The sequence below is a fragment of the Perca flavescens genome, chromosome 11 (assembly GCF_004354835.1).
Source record: "Perca flavescens isolate YP-PL-M2 chromosome 11, PFLA_1.0, whole genome shotgun sequence".
Classification (NCBI taxonomy): Eukaryota; Metazoa; Chordata; class Actinopteri; order Perciformes; family Percidae; genus Perca; species Perca flavescens.
In genome coordinates this window covers 27,699,354-27,716,034 of record NC_041341.1, presented here as the reverse complement: position 1 = coordinate 27,716,034, position 16,681 = coordinate 27,699,354, and the positions used below count along the sequence as shown (strand labels likewise).

Below are 16,681 nucleotides of genomic sequence, written 5' to 3'. Positions count from 1 at the left end.
GCCGGGTGTGTGGGGGTTAGGCTGGGATAAGGCCCTGGACCATAAGTGCCGCTTGGCACCTCCCCTTCACATCTGCCTGCAGGCTGTAATTTGGACTTGCACGTGGCAGCGGTGAACACAAAGCCACACTGGCATGAGGTAAGCAGTAGAAAATAGTCTAGTCAGTTCTTTTTGCTACAGACCTCTGGTAACTGGGGAACAGGAGAAGATATTGGGCCTGCAGTGCATGATGTAAATCTTTAAAAAGGGTGGAGTACTCGGAGGGCAGATTCAGCACACTTTAAAGTCATGATTTAAAGAAGCGAATGAAGCTGTAATATGGGCAGCAGCGCAGCGCACCCAGCTACTGGGAGATGACAGGACTTTTGCAAACAATAATAATCTCATTCAGAGGCTGTTATCCATGTCTTCATAATGACATGCAGCACATTTACATTATGTTAATTTTCCAGCCCTAAAATGGAAAAAAGGTTCAGTACTTTGATGCTAAATCCAGCTATGTTTCTATTATGCCTTTGTATACATGGGGGGGGGGGGGGGGGGAATCTCAGTGTGATCTGGCTCCTCTAAAAAGGCCACAGGAAATCCGCCAGGCTCTGACAGAGCAGCCAAGGAAGCAACACTTTCCTGATGCTTTATGACCAGGTGGATGAGTGCTTGGCTGGTGCGAGAAGAGAGTCAGTACAGTGGCATGCACTCAAGAGATCGTTAGGGAAGCTGCTGGTGTGGGTGAGCAGGCCGCAGATACACACATACTGACCAAAGATCTCGGTTCGGACAGATGTGGCCCATATGTGTAATGGCAATGTGTTGCTGCACAAAGTTGGGAAGAAAAAGATCAGCACACAGGGCAAGAATCAATCAATCAATCTTATTTTTTTTGTCACATGGATTCGTTATGGAGGTACAATTCCAGTGGGCTGTCATTAAAGAGCAACCACAACTAACAAGGTGCAATAACGAATACCTCAAACTCTCTAAATTAAAAGCTCAGAGTGAAGTACTGCTGCCAAAGATCTCTAATTTATTCAACACTCGCTCGGGGTTGCCTGAGACCTCCGCTAAATTACTCATTGATACTCCCCCACCCATACGTCAAACTTCGAGGGGGTTCCAGGGCTTTAAATTACTTCACTGCACAGCAATTTAGTTTTCCACAGCAGGGGAAAACACAGATTCAAATTGTCCGTCTGATCCATGGAAGAGCAGGAAAAAAAGCATGCTGAGTAAGTTAGCAAAACATCCTCAAAGTAATGCTCAAACAAAAGACTCTTCTGAGCCACTTTCAGCCTGTTTGCAGGAAACAGCATGCAGCATATTAAAAAAAAACAAAAAAAAAACTGAATATTCAAATGACTCCAAATTATCGGGTGTTAAAAGGGCTAAAAGAGTTGACCGGATTGACTGGGTCATGAGATTTCATAGAATGATAAATAAAAGGCCTTGCGCTTTTGGCTAGAAGATACAGAAAAAAAGAAGGAAAAAAAACACACACTTAAGGAAAGAATAAACACATAGCCACATGTGCAAAGCCACAGACAGGATGATGGAAACAGAGGAGCAAGAGGTCTTTTTATAGCCCAGAAAGCACCAGCTCTGTCAGGTTTGAGGACTTCCTCTCTTCATCCTGCTCTCCATGTCTCAGCCTTCCACTGCGGCCTTGCAACATAAAACACACCTCAACACTGAAGCATGTTGACATATACAGACCAACTGACCTTCTGTTAAACTAACTGAACTAGACTAGTATGACCATTTTTAACTACACTGCAGCTAGCCAGCCACACACACACAGTTGTATCTACTACACTGCATTGTTTGATTAGTTTTTTTAAATTAAAATAAAAAGGTTTAATCTTTGAGCCCTACAGGCATTGCAAACTCCCTTCGCACACTCGCATGCCCACAAAGCCTGCATAGAAATAAACTGTTATGCCCAATTTAGCACAAGATCACTTGGTAGGTCTTCAAAAGAAGCGAAAGGCCTCAGGGTGACCGTGTGACCCATTCAGACAACAGGCAGAGTCATTGTGGGTCTGACCCGCAGTGTAATGTTGGTCCCACATCGGCACCACAGTGTTGGGTGACAACTTCTCCTGCTCCACACCAGGAAATGAGCAGGCCACAGACTGAGAGGTTATGATGGAAATGAATAAAGCGTCATGGGGTTCTTTTTACCAGAGCCAAAATAAACAATAAATAAATAATTATTTTGAGCAGGCTGTGCAAGTATCAAAGACAGATGGAATCCTCTTGCTGGGTAGCATTTTGCCCTCTGGCAACTTTGGTTAACCATTTTAATTATAAAAACATGAGGAACATTTCAAACCCTCCAGTATTACACTGTACAAAAAGGCAACAGGTCCCAATAAACTTTAAAACTAAAAAGCATCTCTTATGCTATGATATTTAAAGTGAAACTGATTTCAAAGCTTGCGGGGATAAGGAGTTGGGCTCCGTTCGCTTTTTCCTCGTCCTGGTGATTGACACATCAGGTGCTCTCTGATGCGTTTTCATTCCAATACCGGGTCTTCCAGCTCCAGTTTCAAACAGTTAATATCCATGTCTGCTGTATATGGGTACAGAATACATGTGCTGGATTCAGTTTTAAAATAACATTGACATTGATAATTATGCCCCGGTTTATCAACGTTTTATAATATAAATGGTATAAACCCAAATTCCCATGCAAAAAAATAGTATGGCAGCGGACATTATCTGACACAAGCTTAACCCCGCTACGATGTCTGGTAGATTACATTTCCATTAGCATTTACAGTTTCTCTGTGTAATGCCAGCCTGGCCCCTAGGGCCCATAGTCAGGCCCTTTGGGAGGTGTTGGCCAAATTTCCCAAACCAACTGAATCCTCAATCCGCACAAATCACTTCGACAGCTTGTTTGATTTCATGTGACCAATCACATGCGGCCCCACCATGACAGTGCACCAACTGCACAGTGAAAGCAGCAATTCAGCTGTACAACAGCAGGAGCTGCAGTCCTCCATCAAAAATGGTTGTTTCTACATTGTCTACATCACTTTAGTACAGTACGGCTGTGTATGGCCAAATATGTGAAAAAATAAAAAAATTAAAAAAAATAAAGAGGATTCAGATCCAAAACATGTGTCTTTACAACAATATTTTTTTGTACATAGCACCTTCACTGAATTATTTGAAATATTCATCTTGATGATGAAAAAAAAAATGAACTAAAAATATCTTACTAATGTCATAGAGATAAGGTTCATTGGTGGAATATTCTACACAGCTGATAGGAGTCTTTATCCATTTGCCTCCATTTTGGTATGCCCATCACGTGTGGTTATGCAAGACGAGTACACAGATAAAAAGCTCAATAACCATTGTTCTGGTTATGAGAGTTTACAATGGTTTTTGGGACAGTCACTGATAAAAGAGATCTATGATGAAAACTCTTATGCTCACAGAAGCAATAAATTAAAATGTGCATGCCATGTTTAATCAGTATTGGGTTAACCTATCAGCGGGTAGGTCCGTTATCTTTGAAAACAAGAGGAATTCATAACCTTTCGCTGAGGATTGCCCCTATAGGCTTAGTAATTTCTAAAAGATACTATGTGTTACCAAACCGGGCCTGGTTCACACACTATACCAAATTCAACATACAAAATGGTAAAACCACTAAGGTAGAAATAAAATGACCATAAAAAAAAAAAAATTCCCCATATATATTCCCCATATTATATATATATATATATATATATATATATATATATATATATATATATATATATATATATATATATATATATATATATATATATATATATCATTGACTTCAAATGGCAAACATGAGTACATTTTTAAATTAACACCCTGCTCTGCTAGGGATCTGTACGCTTTATGGGGAGAAAGAGGCCAGGGCTGTGTGTGCAAGTGTGTATACAAGTGTTGTGTGTAACTTATAGACATGCTGCCTGTATACACACATGTAGCAAATCTTTATAATTATAAATGGTTGCATAATCCAATGTAATACATGTGGATTTTATTCTTCAATTGAAGAAGTGGGGGCACGGGCACACACACACACACACACACACACACACACACACACACACACACACACACACACACACACACACACACACACACACACACACACACACACACACACACACACACACACACACACACACACACACACACACACACACACACACACACACACACACACACACACCTCTCTAAGTTCACCGAGCTCACCATTACGCCAACACACACACGCTGGAGAGGACTCGCTCTGCCCACCTGAGTCAAAATGCCATTTCAACAAGTGCCCACTTATATCTACCTACGTACAGGTTCTGGGCTGCAACTTATGTAGGCCTCCTTGAAAAGAAATCTCTTATATAATACCAAAACAGTGTACACGTGGCATAAGCTTGTTACTGAATAACTGCAGCTGTAATAGATAAAATAACAGGAAGAATACAATAAAGCACTAGTTAACAGAGATGTGGCTGTCCATGGTTCATAGCTTTTAAAAGACAAGTACACTAAACAAGACTTTCCTATAACTAACATCCAGGTTTCTTATTAAGGGCCTACATTGCAGTCGTTTTTCCCTACAGTTTGAGATTTTACAACAAACTGACACTTTAGTCTGCTGCAAAACACTGCATTCACACTTTTCAACTTGGGGAACTCATTTATCCACAAACACTGTAGGTGAATGTAGTATTCTTGCAGTTTAAAGAATAAAAAAAAAAAAAAAAAAAAAAAAAAGAAAAGGTTAGACCAATATAAGGTAAGGGGCAAATGTATTTGGTGAGCTGCCCGAATAAATTCTATATATCATATAGGAATTTCCGACTTTTACTTATTGCTTGATCAGTGTTCTAACTGACGACACTGGAAAAGATAAACACAGGTATGATGCCATGATGCTGTAAACAGCTCCAAAGTCCACCCTACCCACGGATAGCGCGGTAAATTACCATGGATCCTTTATCTTAATCCAACATCCTGCATGTAAAACAGGTGTTTGGTGGTTTAAGCCCCCAACCTCGCCTTCCAGGCAGCGCTGCCTGGTAGGCACTAGGATTAGGCTATGGTTAGGAGCTGTTGAGACCATTGAGCTGTAAAACAACACTTAGTAGGGGTGTGCAAAAAAACAAACAAACATTTGAATCGTGATTCAAGCTCTACGGTTTCAAAAATCGATTAATAGAATTCCAAAAATATTTTTTGTTATTGTACATCTACTGCAATCACTTGGGAAAAGTAACTACATTTACATACTGTGAATACAATAAAGCACTAGTTAACAGAGATGTGGCTGTCCATGGTTCATAGCTTTTAAAAGACAAGTACACTAAACAAGACTTTCCTATAACTAACATCCAGGTTTCTTATTAAGGGCCTACATTGCAGTCGTTTTTCCCTACAGTTTGAGATTTTACAACAAACTGACACTTTAGTCTGCTGCAAAACACTGCATTCACACTTTTCAACTTGGGGAACTCATTTATCCACAAACACTGTAGGTGAATGTAGTATTCTTGCAGTTTAAAGAATAAAAAAAAAAAAAAAAAAAAAAAAAAGAAAAGGTTAGACCAATATAAGGTAAGGGGCAAATGTATTTGGTGAGCTGCCCGAATAAATTCTATATATCATATAGGGAATTTCCGACTTTTACTTATTGCTTGATCAGTGTTCTAACTGACGACACTGGAAAGATAAACACAGGTATGATGCCATGATGCTGTAAACGGCTCCAAAGTCCACCCTACCCACGGATAGCGCGGTAAATTACCATGGATCCTTTATCTTAATCCAACATCCTGCATGTAAAACAGGTGTTTGGTGGTTTAAGCCCCCAACCTCGCCTTCCAGGCAGCGCTGCCTGGTAGGCACTAGGATTAGGCTATGGTTAGGAGCTGTTGAGACCATTGAGCTGTAAAACAACACTTAGTAGGGGTGTGCAAAAAAACAAACAAACATTTGAATCGTGATTCAAGCTCTACGGTTTCAAAAATCGATTAATAGAATTCCAAAAATATTTTTTGTTATTGTACATCTACTGCAATCACTTGGGAAAAGTAACTACATTTACATACTGTGAATCTTTTTTTTTTTTTTTTTTTTTTTTTTTAAATCGAAAATCGATTCTGAATTGAATCTTGAGCCTGAAAATCAAAATCGAATCGTGACATTTTCTGAATCGTGCACCCCTAACACTTAGTCGTATGCCTATTGATCATATTTGAAGTGAATTCTAACATAAAAAGGGTCGCTGGGAGTTTTGTGTTGCACAATACACTCTCACAAACTTGGCAGCGGTTTGATAGCAAGATTTTTACATTGGCTTCTGGGTATCCTGCTTGTGCTCTGCTTTGTCTACTAAATCACTTTGTAAACTCAGTTTTTATAAAAAATGTGCTATATAAATGAAGTTGGGACGAGATTTAATAGAGGGAATGCTTCTAGTCGGATGCTGGTCAGGCAGATGTTCAGTACAAGTAGCTTACTCCCCCACATATGATTTCTCGTCTTCTTCAGTGCTTTTGACATGGAGGGCACAGGTCTTTCACTGGAAGGAATGATTCAATGTAATCAGTGCTTTGTGTTAGACAATGGTGTATACATTGCAGTTTCTTCTTGTGAAGAAACTACTCCTTCCTCTTCCTGTCTTTGATCCTCATCAGACACTTGAACAGTATAAAGTCAGCAGCTCAGAACAGGTTGGATCAGTCCAGTAGGTCAACGGGGTGTTTGGATTTGCCATAGCCCACATCACACGTTGTATGTTGTCACAGGAAAGATAGTGGTGTGACCCGTCACATGAGTGTTTGCAGAGATAATCTCCCAGCCTGAGATTTTATTTTACTGAACATATAATAATCCACGTCATTACTACTAATTGGTACTTTGTTAGCGTTTTTTTTTTTTTTTTTTAGCATGAACTTACTTGCTCCATTGACTCACACACAAGCAGATTTCACAGTCAAGCTGTCATAACCATGTGCTAACAGCTGACAAATCTGCTTTGCACAGGGCCTCTTTGCTCCATTAGCCAGTCGTGATGCCCTCCTGTACCCAATGCTCTAGTGGCACTAGGTATTGAGCGCCGAGAGCATCGGGGGTCTCAATACCTCATTAAACAGTGGGGAAATATGATCCTACGCTAGAGACGTGGGACACACACACACACACACACACACACACACACACACACACACACACACACACACACACACACACACACACACACACACACACACACACACACACACACACACACACACACACACACACACACACACACACACACACACACACACACACACAAGATGACTTCAGGCCATCTGTAATGCTGCTGTGCATGGAGAAGGGCCAGTAATTAGTTCATCTCTAATGCTTTGACTTTGTGTAGAGGGGAGGAAAACACCTGCCAGTTAATTATGAGGCGCCTCATCTGGGCAGACAGCGTTTTGCTAAATTGGCCGGCAGAGGAAATGATGGACACGTGTGGTCCTCTCTGTAACCCAGCTGGAGAGATCATTCAAATTTCCAGAGACATGCACAGCCAGGGGCCATTTCTTCTTACATTCAGGTCATCTTTGTTTTGAGGATTATGATATTTCAAATGAAAAACAAATCACATTTCTTACAAATGTTGGTACAATCAATGGTACAATTTCCTGACATCATTTCAATATATTGCCATCTTCAGGGCTCCAGACTGCGACCAAATGGTCGCATTTTGCGACCAAAATTTGAGAGTGTGCGACTGAATTTTACATCCAGTCGCACATGTGCGACCAGTAAATGTGCCCCCTTTTTTTACACGTTAAATGTCGAAACGTAGGGAGGCCTACATGAGCGCGTAAGCGCAAGCTTATCTGTCCTCTCTGAAAATGGACAGAGAGCGCTGCTCCGACACAAACACACACTCGCAGGGGTGCGATCGGCGCAAACTACGTCGGCTGTTTTGTTGAAGTCACAGTGAGTGATGCCGATAAAGTGGGTTCAAGTATGGTTACAGTTTTTAAAAACTTCACGCAGACAGCGTTTGCTGCTATATGATATTAAAAACAGTCTGCTGTTGACGTTACACTTCCTCTGAGACAAGCAGCAGGCTCAACAGTGTGCAACTGTGCCCTGGTGACTGACAGGCTGAGGTTGTAAGGCAAGGCAACTTTATTTCTACAGCACCTTTCAGCAACAAGGCAATTCAAAGTGCTTTACATGAAACATTAAAGAGCAATTAAAAACGGTCATGATGAAAATACAACAGGCTAAACAAGTTACAGTGAGTAAGAAATGAGTAATTATTCAATTTAATAGGTTGTAGGGACGGGTTTGGGAGGAGAGAGGGAGGGGTTTTATTTTTATTTTTGTTTAATTTCTTTAGAGTGTAACATATTCTAATAAAATAACATAATGTTCTAACTACATAGGATAAATAGGTTTGGAATTATTTTACAACTGAAATAATTGTTTTGTAATTACAGAGGGAAAGTACCAAAAAAATGTACCGTTGGGTACTGGAACATAATTTCAGGTATCTGTACCAATATTGGTTCAAATGCGAAAGGTACCCAACCCTAAGGGTAGTAGCCTAAACAATGCATGTTTAATTTTAAGGTGAATTCATTGTAGTTGTAGACCAGAGTTGGTATATTTTTTAAATATTTTGTTTACGGTCATGACAGCAATGGTGCATTCTATGTTGCATCTTCAAAAGTGACACTAAATTTGATCAGCACATTGTAATTTCTGCATCTATTATCAAAGTATTTATTAGTAATACAGTGGAAATTAGTAGAAATGTGAATATTTGGTTAGCATTTTGATTTACGGTGTGTGCCCCTAAATTTTCTGGTTGCGCCCCTAAAATTTTCAGTTGGGGGCCACTGTGCTCCTAGTGAAAAAAAGTTAATCTGGAGCCCTGTACATTGACAACATGCTTCCTGTAATTGGTACATGCATTCTCACTGATGCGTGTCTTTGTTTTGTTTTTGCTGTAAGATAACTCATTTGCTGTAATTCAGTTGATGAAAATGTACCTGAATCACATTCTGTACACTATATTGTCACAGTCTTGGTAAACTTCACTTGACAACTGCATGGAAACATCGGTTGTCTGACTTTTCCTTGACTGATCAATATGTACAGTACTGGTCTCTGGCCTGGGCAAGAGACCAGTGTTGATCTGCAATAACTTTTTAATTAAGATGTAACTTAACAGGCAATTAGTCTGCCTACAACTTAGAGATAGAGGACCAGCTGCAGTTCCCCTTCCAGCTGATGCACACACAAACACATACTCTGTGTCTGGGGATTTACAAGAGCAGGTGTGAAATGGATAAGCACCTCCACACACACACACAAACTATTCTTTAGCTTGTGCTCATACAAAACACACAACAACATTATGATGCAACGTCGATACCTAAAGCGTTAAAAAGCAACACGTTTTGCAAAACTATTTCTGTTCAGACTTTGGTCAATAACCTTAAAAAAAAAAAAAAAAAAAAAAAAAAAAAAAAAAGGTACATCCATCTTTCATCTCATCCAAACATGCTATCCAGGATGCTTAGGACAACACCAAATTAGACAATGAATAAACTTTCATGCACAGACTGTGCTATGTGTTCTGGGACAGAGAGGACCAGCGATTGTTTTGGGGACAGCATGTGTTTGACTCATCAGCTGACATGTTGTCATTGTGCACAGCTTTTTACAGTGGGGCTGACTACATAGGCACATTGTTCTGACAGAAATTACAGAAAACAAAGATTTGTGACATTCTGACATGGTGTTGTCCAAACAACCATGTGACGTGTCCCAACACTATCTTTCCTGCGACAACATACAACGTATGATGTGGGCTATGGCAAATCCAAATACCCCGGTGACCTACTAGACCTTGACCGATCCAACCTGTTCTGAGCTGCTGACTTTATACTGTTCAAGTGTCTGATGAGGATCAAAGACAGGAAGAGGAAGATTCCTCGGACCCCCTATTGTTACCTTAATTAAAGCCCAACACTGATCCCCTTCAGTCAATGCGCTAATAATGCCCCTCAGCCAGTTAAAGCTCAGCCATGCAAAAATAACAGAGTCATGAAAAACTGAAACTTTTTCTGCTTTGGAAACATCACCAGAAATTGGAAGTCATTATTTTTTTTTTTTAAATCCAAAAATATCGAGTGGACACAGGATGTCAGTTTTATTTTAAAACAACTCCTCGTCACTTCATCTTCTAAAAGTAAGCATTAAGCTCAAATCAAATTTTGCTGCGCTCATAGAAACAAATTCAACAAAATGTTTGCATTTGTTAAATGTAAATTATCTCCGTATGCTTTTTTCCTCTGCCCTGCTCAAAATTCAAATATTGCAGTGTATAGCAGCAAAGCTGTACGACTGTAGAGCTATAGCTAAAGCATACAGCTAAGGGTGATTCTCATCAACTTTTTTTTTCCTTTTCAGTTTTTTAAACTGATTTACAGAACTCTGATGGGTCTAATAGATGCATTTACTGTTCTTGCTTTGCATTTACTGTGGCATTAAAATAACTAACCCAAATCAATGTGAAGATAAGTGAGCTGTATCGTATAGGGTAAAGTAAAAAAAATAAAATGATTTGGCTTGTATTTGAGACATGACACATCATGCATTTAATTCACCTGTGATGCTTAGTTGCTCACTACTCTGCTTTGAATACCAGAACCAAACCGCAACTATCCAGCTCCTTCTAGGCTTACACATTTTTATGTATTTATAAAAAAAAAAAAAAAAAAAAAAAAAAAAAAAAGGCATACTCCAAATGTCGCTGTGTGGAACTAAAATAGACATTGTAATTTTAAAAAGGAGCAGTTAGCTTACACAAGCAGTAGGCTACAATAGAGGTCTTGTCCACATAGTGAAGTTGCTAACGTTAGCTTAACGTTAATCAAGCTCAATGTTGGCTGCATTTGTAATGTATATTGCTAGCTCTCAAGATACAAGACAAACAGAATAGTTTGGAGGTGAAGAATGCGTTTTTCCTTTGACATGCTAGCGGTTTCTCCTTGCTAGTTGTTGTGCTAACTGACGCTAAACAGGTCACAGGGTTATGTGCATTTAACACACAGATAAAAACTGCTGTCTCTCTTCTCATCGTTTAATTAGACCGCTCAAATCTCTAGACAGAATACATGAATTAATGAATTACCGTGGAATCATTTTGTTTGCTAAAAATGACATGGAGTTGGAAATAACTGTGCTGACGTCTATGACAGGACTGAGGGTTTAACATTGTGGACGATCAATGCAAAGCCACAAAGCTCGGTCCAGATGGCCTGAGCGGAGGATTACGATCAATATATGTAGCATGTTGAAACAATCTGCCTTTGACTGGCATTTTTGCTCTTCTACAAGAGCCGGTCCTATTAAACAGGGCTTAATCTTCTTTACTTACAGACTAATGGTAAGATGATTTTCAACATGTTTAGAGAATGTCCATTTCGGTCAATAGAAAATAATTTCTTTTTGCAAATGTAACCAAGTCATCGGACACTAGACATGCAGAAGGTGAGAACAGAGAAGGACGTTGCAGGCTTCCTTCTATATGCCTCTAGTTCGTACAGGTTGTGTATTCTATTGCAGCTGGTTCCACTTTAGAAGGTGATGGATTACATATGCAACAAGCATTACATCTGTCAAGTTTTAGTCAAGAGCTTTAAGTTAGCAGCTTTACGAACCGTGCCAATGTTTTTTTGCACGTCCAGCTCATATAAATCCTCATCATGCTCTTCTAAGGCAGTCACTGGTTTCAGTTCATGTCAGGTATGAAAATGATCTTGCAAAGACATGGACAAATAGTTGGCTATTTAGCCTTTAGCCTTCGGTAACTATCTAAATTATCTCGTGGTAATGCTAAGAGCAGTGACCATTTTTGAAAATGCTTGTCCACTGCCAAACAGCAAATTTGTTTAAAATGCTCCAATATTAACAATCCTTGGGTTATCCCTCTAGCAACGTACATGTTTGGTTATTGTCAGAGTTCACAGATTGGGAACATGTGGGCACATGCATGTTGCATGTGGGCATATGCATTTTGCACAATATTGGTTAAATGGCAGACTTTACAGAACAAAATGACAAGAGACCACCTTTATCCACTTCCAGTGCAACATCTCTTGTTATAGGTATCAATTACCAAGCTGGTCTGTCCGATGAGCTGTGTTTACCAGAGCACAACCAACACATGTCCCAGCTTTAAAGGAGAATTCCGGCCAATTTTTACGTTAATCTTGATCGCTATAGCTACGCGAGTACTTTTGATAGAAAAAACCCCGACCCAAATCAGTGCAGGTAACACTGAGAAGCTGCAGCTACGTACTACAAGCGTCCCCTGAGCTAAAACGGCAGTGCTCGGGGCAAGTTTTAGAGTGCCTTTGTGCCTCTTAACAGACACAAAATGCAATTAATATGTCTGTGCCACAAGAACAGGGCCCTTACGTGTCAACAAGATGCGTTTTCAACTCAGACATTGTTTAAATTCACCTACCCTGGTCCCTGTCTCGATCCTGCCAGTAGCTAGCTTGCCCTGCTAGCTGATAGCACAAAGCAAAAACTGAAATTTGTATTTATAAAAAAGGGTAATTTCTTGTAAATTAGTTATGATCGCTCAACAGGTAAATCACAACACCTCCTAAAAAACTTGATGCCTTCCTTTAAAACAGTACACCGAGTAGCTGACCATGGGAAAACCTCCTTGTACACACCAGCAGTCTCTACCACTATACAAAATGAAAGAGGGGAGAGACAGGCACTGTACAACTAAAAAGGGAGAAAAGGGGGGGCAAAACGGCCTGAAACGGTTCTGTAAAGCTGGCTGTAAAGTAAAGCCAAGGAGCTTGCTTTTGTCTGCAGGGAGTATGTCTGTTCTGGGACAAGGGCACTCTCGCTCTTTGAGTCCGTCTCTCTGAGGGTTTTTTTTCTGCAGCCTAGAGACACAGCAGGCTAATTGACGAGTGGCGGGCTTTGTTTTCTCTTGGCAGCCACACAGAAACGCTGACTTAATGTTGCCAATGGACAGATGGCATGCCACAGTGCTGAATGGCCGGCAAGAGCACCAGACTGACTCTCCATGCAAGAGCTAGTGTCCCTCTGATCTCAGCCCCCCTCCCTACTCCCCTTCATTAATCACTGGGACCAAATTGATAATCCTTACAGTGGTTTGCAATACACTGTATCTTCAAAATGGACAGATGACAGTTCCGGCTCAAAACATTCAAACTAACAAAGCCTTGTGAAGTGCCATCCTCAGCAGTTCTTAATTTCGGCAAAAAAGAAAAGAAAAAAGAAACCAAATTGAAAACCTCACTGTCAAACTCTAAGTGCTCGAGCCTTAGGCAGGACATGACATTTACATAGATACTAGGTGGTTTTGGAGGAGACTTGGGAGGCGGACTCACATGTGTGGACTAAGCTCATAGAAGTTCCTGTTGCGATACTCCTCCACTTTTTCTGGCGTGAAGATGGGCAGGGACCTGTAGGGGTTCATGGAGATCACCACACTGCCAATGTATGTCTGAAAGGAGAAGAAAAAAACTAAATCGTTAAGTAGGAGTCCACCTTTTTTTGATTAACACAGACTGGCTCCAACAACTTTTTTCTCCCCTCTTTCCCTTTGGGTGTTAATTGCTAAGTCTAGGTGGGAGGAATTCTGCCGCCGTCAGCTTTTCCCAGCTGGGTATTCTTAATGCACTGTTGAGGCATGCAATGCCTGAAGTGAAACTAAAGACATGTAAAAACAAGGAACATTTTATGGAATAAATACTAATGCTTGACATGCCCATTATGTAACACCTACAACTCAAAATAAACTGAATCATTTAAAAAAAAAAAAAAATTTGCTTCCTATTAAAAACATTGTAGCACTAGTCAATTACATCAAATGTAATTACAATGCAAGACATCTAACATGTCAGCAGCGGGGTTTTAATCAAACATCAATAAAACATAAAAAAGCACTGCTTTCTGTTTCACATTTCATATTAAAAAAAAAAAAAAAAAAAAAAAAAAAAACCTTTATGTAACATTCGCACAGGTATTAACACATATCTGAAAGTGAACATAACCAGCAATCATCTTCCCCATCCTCCTACGCTCAAAATCCAGAGAGCACTTTCAAACATCAACCTGAAACATTTTCTTTGCTCTCCATGGTAATGGCTGTTGCATAACCCACTCTGACAATAGTGGAGCATGGCCTTCCCTGTGGCAACGCCACAGCCTCCCACAGCCGCCTGTTCAATAGCCCAGCGGAGGCAAAACGAGGCTTTTTCAAGTGCAGAGGACGGATAACAAAGGGAGTGTGTGCAATGTAAACAAAGTACCACGTGATAATGTGGGTGTTCTCTTGACCAAAACCACAAAGCACGTTAAAAATGACAAAAACAATAAAAACTAAACAAAACATTTATGGTTTCTTTTTTTTCTTTTTTTCTTTTTGCATTTCTACACCTGCTGTCCTGCTCGTTAGAATACGCCATCTGTTCAGTCACTAAAATTATAGCTGCGTGGATGATACATCACTTGCCCAACAGCGACATTAATTAATCATTTTATTTCAGCATAGATAGGACTTGTTTATTAAAACACTGGCAGGTGCTTATGTGAAAAATTGGGACTTGGTGTGAAAAGATCTTTAGGATCTAGGGTTATGAGTAATAAAAAAACGGGTGGGGGCTGAAACCTCAGCAATTATGTACAAAAACATGTAGGTATCTTGATATCTTCCTTTGTCATTAAAAAATAAAAGGGTGTTTATGGTAGTTACAATTTTAGAGAATCCATTTGGGATAAAGAATGGCACTGATCATCCTGCCACAGTTCTGGTTTGAAGGAAAAGAGTACAAGTAACAACGCAGAGCTAATGGTTAAAACAAAGAGGGCTTCAGGAATTAAATAAACATACAAGAAACACTCATTGATTTTATCTTGCTCAGAAAAAGATCAAGAGTCTGACATGAGAAGCAGGGCATCAGTTAACAGGGACATTTTCATTCACTTTGATTTTCCACAGAGCTATTGGATACATGATGCGCTGTCCCTCTGGAAAACAAAGCCATGTTTCTTCGGCTGTGAGCTGTCATATGATAGTTTGGGGGGTTGGGGCCATTTGTAAAGAATGAAGCCACATGAGGGAAAAATACAGTCCCAGGCAAGGATTGTACAGCACAGATTTATTGGATAAGTACAGGCTTCAGTGCTTTCCCTGGTCATCACTCTTGAGGGGCATCTTGTGCCACCAAAAAGCTTCCATTATAGACTTTGAACCATGTGATTTACCTTTCCGTGAACACGCTACTTTTACTTTCACTTCATGGCAACCAGGACTAAACTAGGTAATAGCGGGAAATATTATGATTTTGCACCTCTTGGAGGAGTGTATATTATATAAACAATTTATATATATAAAAAAAAAAAAAAAAAAAAAGCACTGTGCATGTTTAACTAGTTCCACAACATTTAGGTCAGTACGACACAGGAAATACAAATCTCGGAGCTTATAGTTTAGGACAGAAAATTGAGGGCATCTGAAATGTAAAAAGCATCATTCCTATTCCTCAGCAGGATGTGGGCTGCATCTCGTGCAAAGTATCTAGCGCGTCGCTACGGCAATCATCGCTATATGAGGTGACATCATCCCTTGGGCCCTGTGAGCCAACAGGAACCAGAGCAGAGCTGTAATCATCTTGGCTGACGTCGGGAGCAGCTGACCTGCAGAGAAGAAGTATCACGGAGTGCCACAGCGCAAAGCCCAGAACCAATTGTTTGATGAAGGGATGATGGTTCAACAACTGCCCCCCCCCCCCCCCCCCCCCCTTTCTTCTAGCGATTAGCCAGCCAGCCCCTTCTTGTCCCCGAGCTCTGGATTTCATGCCTCATTTAAAAAAGGCATCATCTACATTCCTTGGTGATGTGATTTACTGATTGGTTGGTTACTGTGGTCTCTGTATCTGTGCCACTTGGGCCAAGACTAAAATGAGTGAGGGAATGAAAGAACAATAGAGTTATGAAAAGTAGCCGCACGTTTCCTTGGGGAAGCCGTCTGGATCCGCCTTTGGAAGCAGGGACAAGCAATATTGTTACACTACTACTCAAAAGGAGGTTCAGCTACGTTGATACGGTCAGCGGTAGACTTACGTAGATCTCATTGTGGTCAAAGCGCTTCCTCAGGTTCTCGATGAAGGAGTCTTCAGACAGGGGTTCTAGGAGGACCATGTCGCCGACCCCAATCATGTTGTCTAGAAGTGACGTCTTCACCTCCATTTTGGCTGCAGGTGTCCCCCCCCCTGCAAGAAACATTGAGAGGAAGGGAGAGATATATCACACATACTGTAAATAAATAAAAAAGGTACTCTGCTGAGGTTTGTGGACCACTAGTGGCGCTATAGAAAACACACACACACACACACACACACACACACACACACACACACACACCTTTGTTATTGCATGTTTTACAAGGAAAAATACGCACATAAACTCATTTGTTAGAACTCAAGGATACACACGTCAGTGTTTCCTCTACGTTGAATGGCAAGTGGCGGTACGCCACGGTTAGATTTCTCCCGCCACGGTATCAGAAATGTCCAAAAAGCCGTCTATCAGCAGTGATCGTTAGAAAGCACGTCCA

The 16,681-nt window shown here is 40.5% G+C and overlaps 1 protein-coding gene across 9 annotated transcripts in view; it reads right to left on the bottom strand.

Annotated features, from left to right (window-relative positions):
• Positions 1-16,681, bottom strand: part of myo1b (myosin IB) — a 67,586-nt gene that overhangs the window by 39,384 nt on the left and 11,521 nt on the right. For 5 of the 9 annotated variants that reach the window (XM_028591997.1, XM_028591999.1, XM_028592002.1 and 2 more), the window contains exons 2-3: positions 16,189-16,337; positions 13,452-13,567 (exon numbers count right to left, since the gene is read on the bottom strand). In XM_028591997.1, coding sequence (XP_028447798.1) covers positions 13,452-13,567; positions 16,189-16,314 — 242 coding nt within the window. In that variant the 5' untranslated portion in view covers positions 16,315-16,337. The remainder of the gene's footprint in view (positions 1-13,451; positions 13,568-16,188; positions 16,338-16,681) is intronic. The other 4 variants (XM_028591998.1, XM_028592004.1, XM_028592005.1 and 1 more) reach the window with 1 other exon arrangement.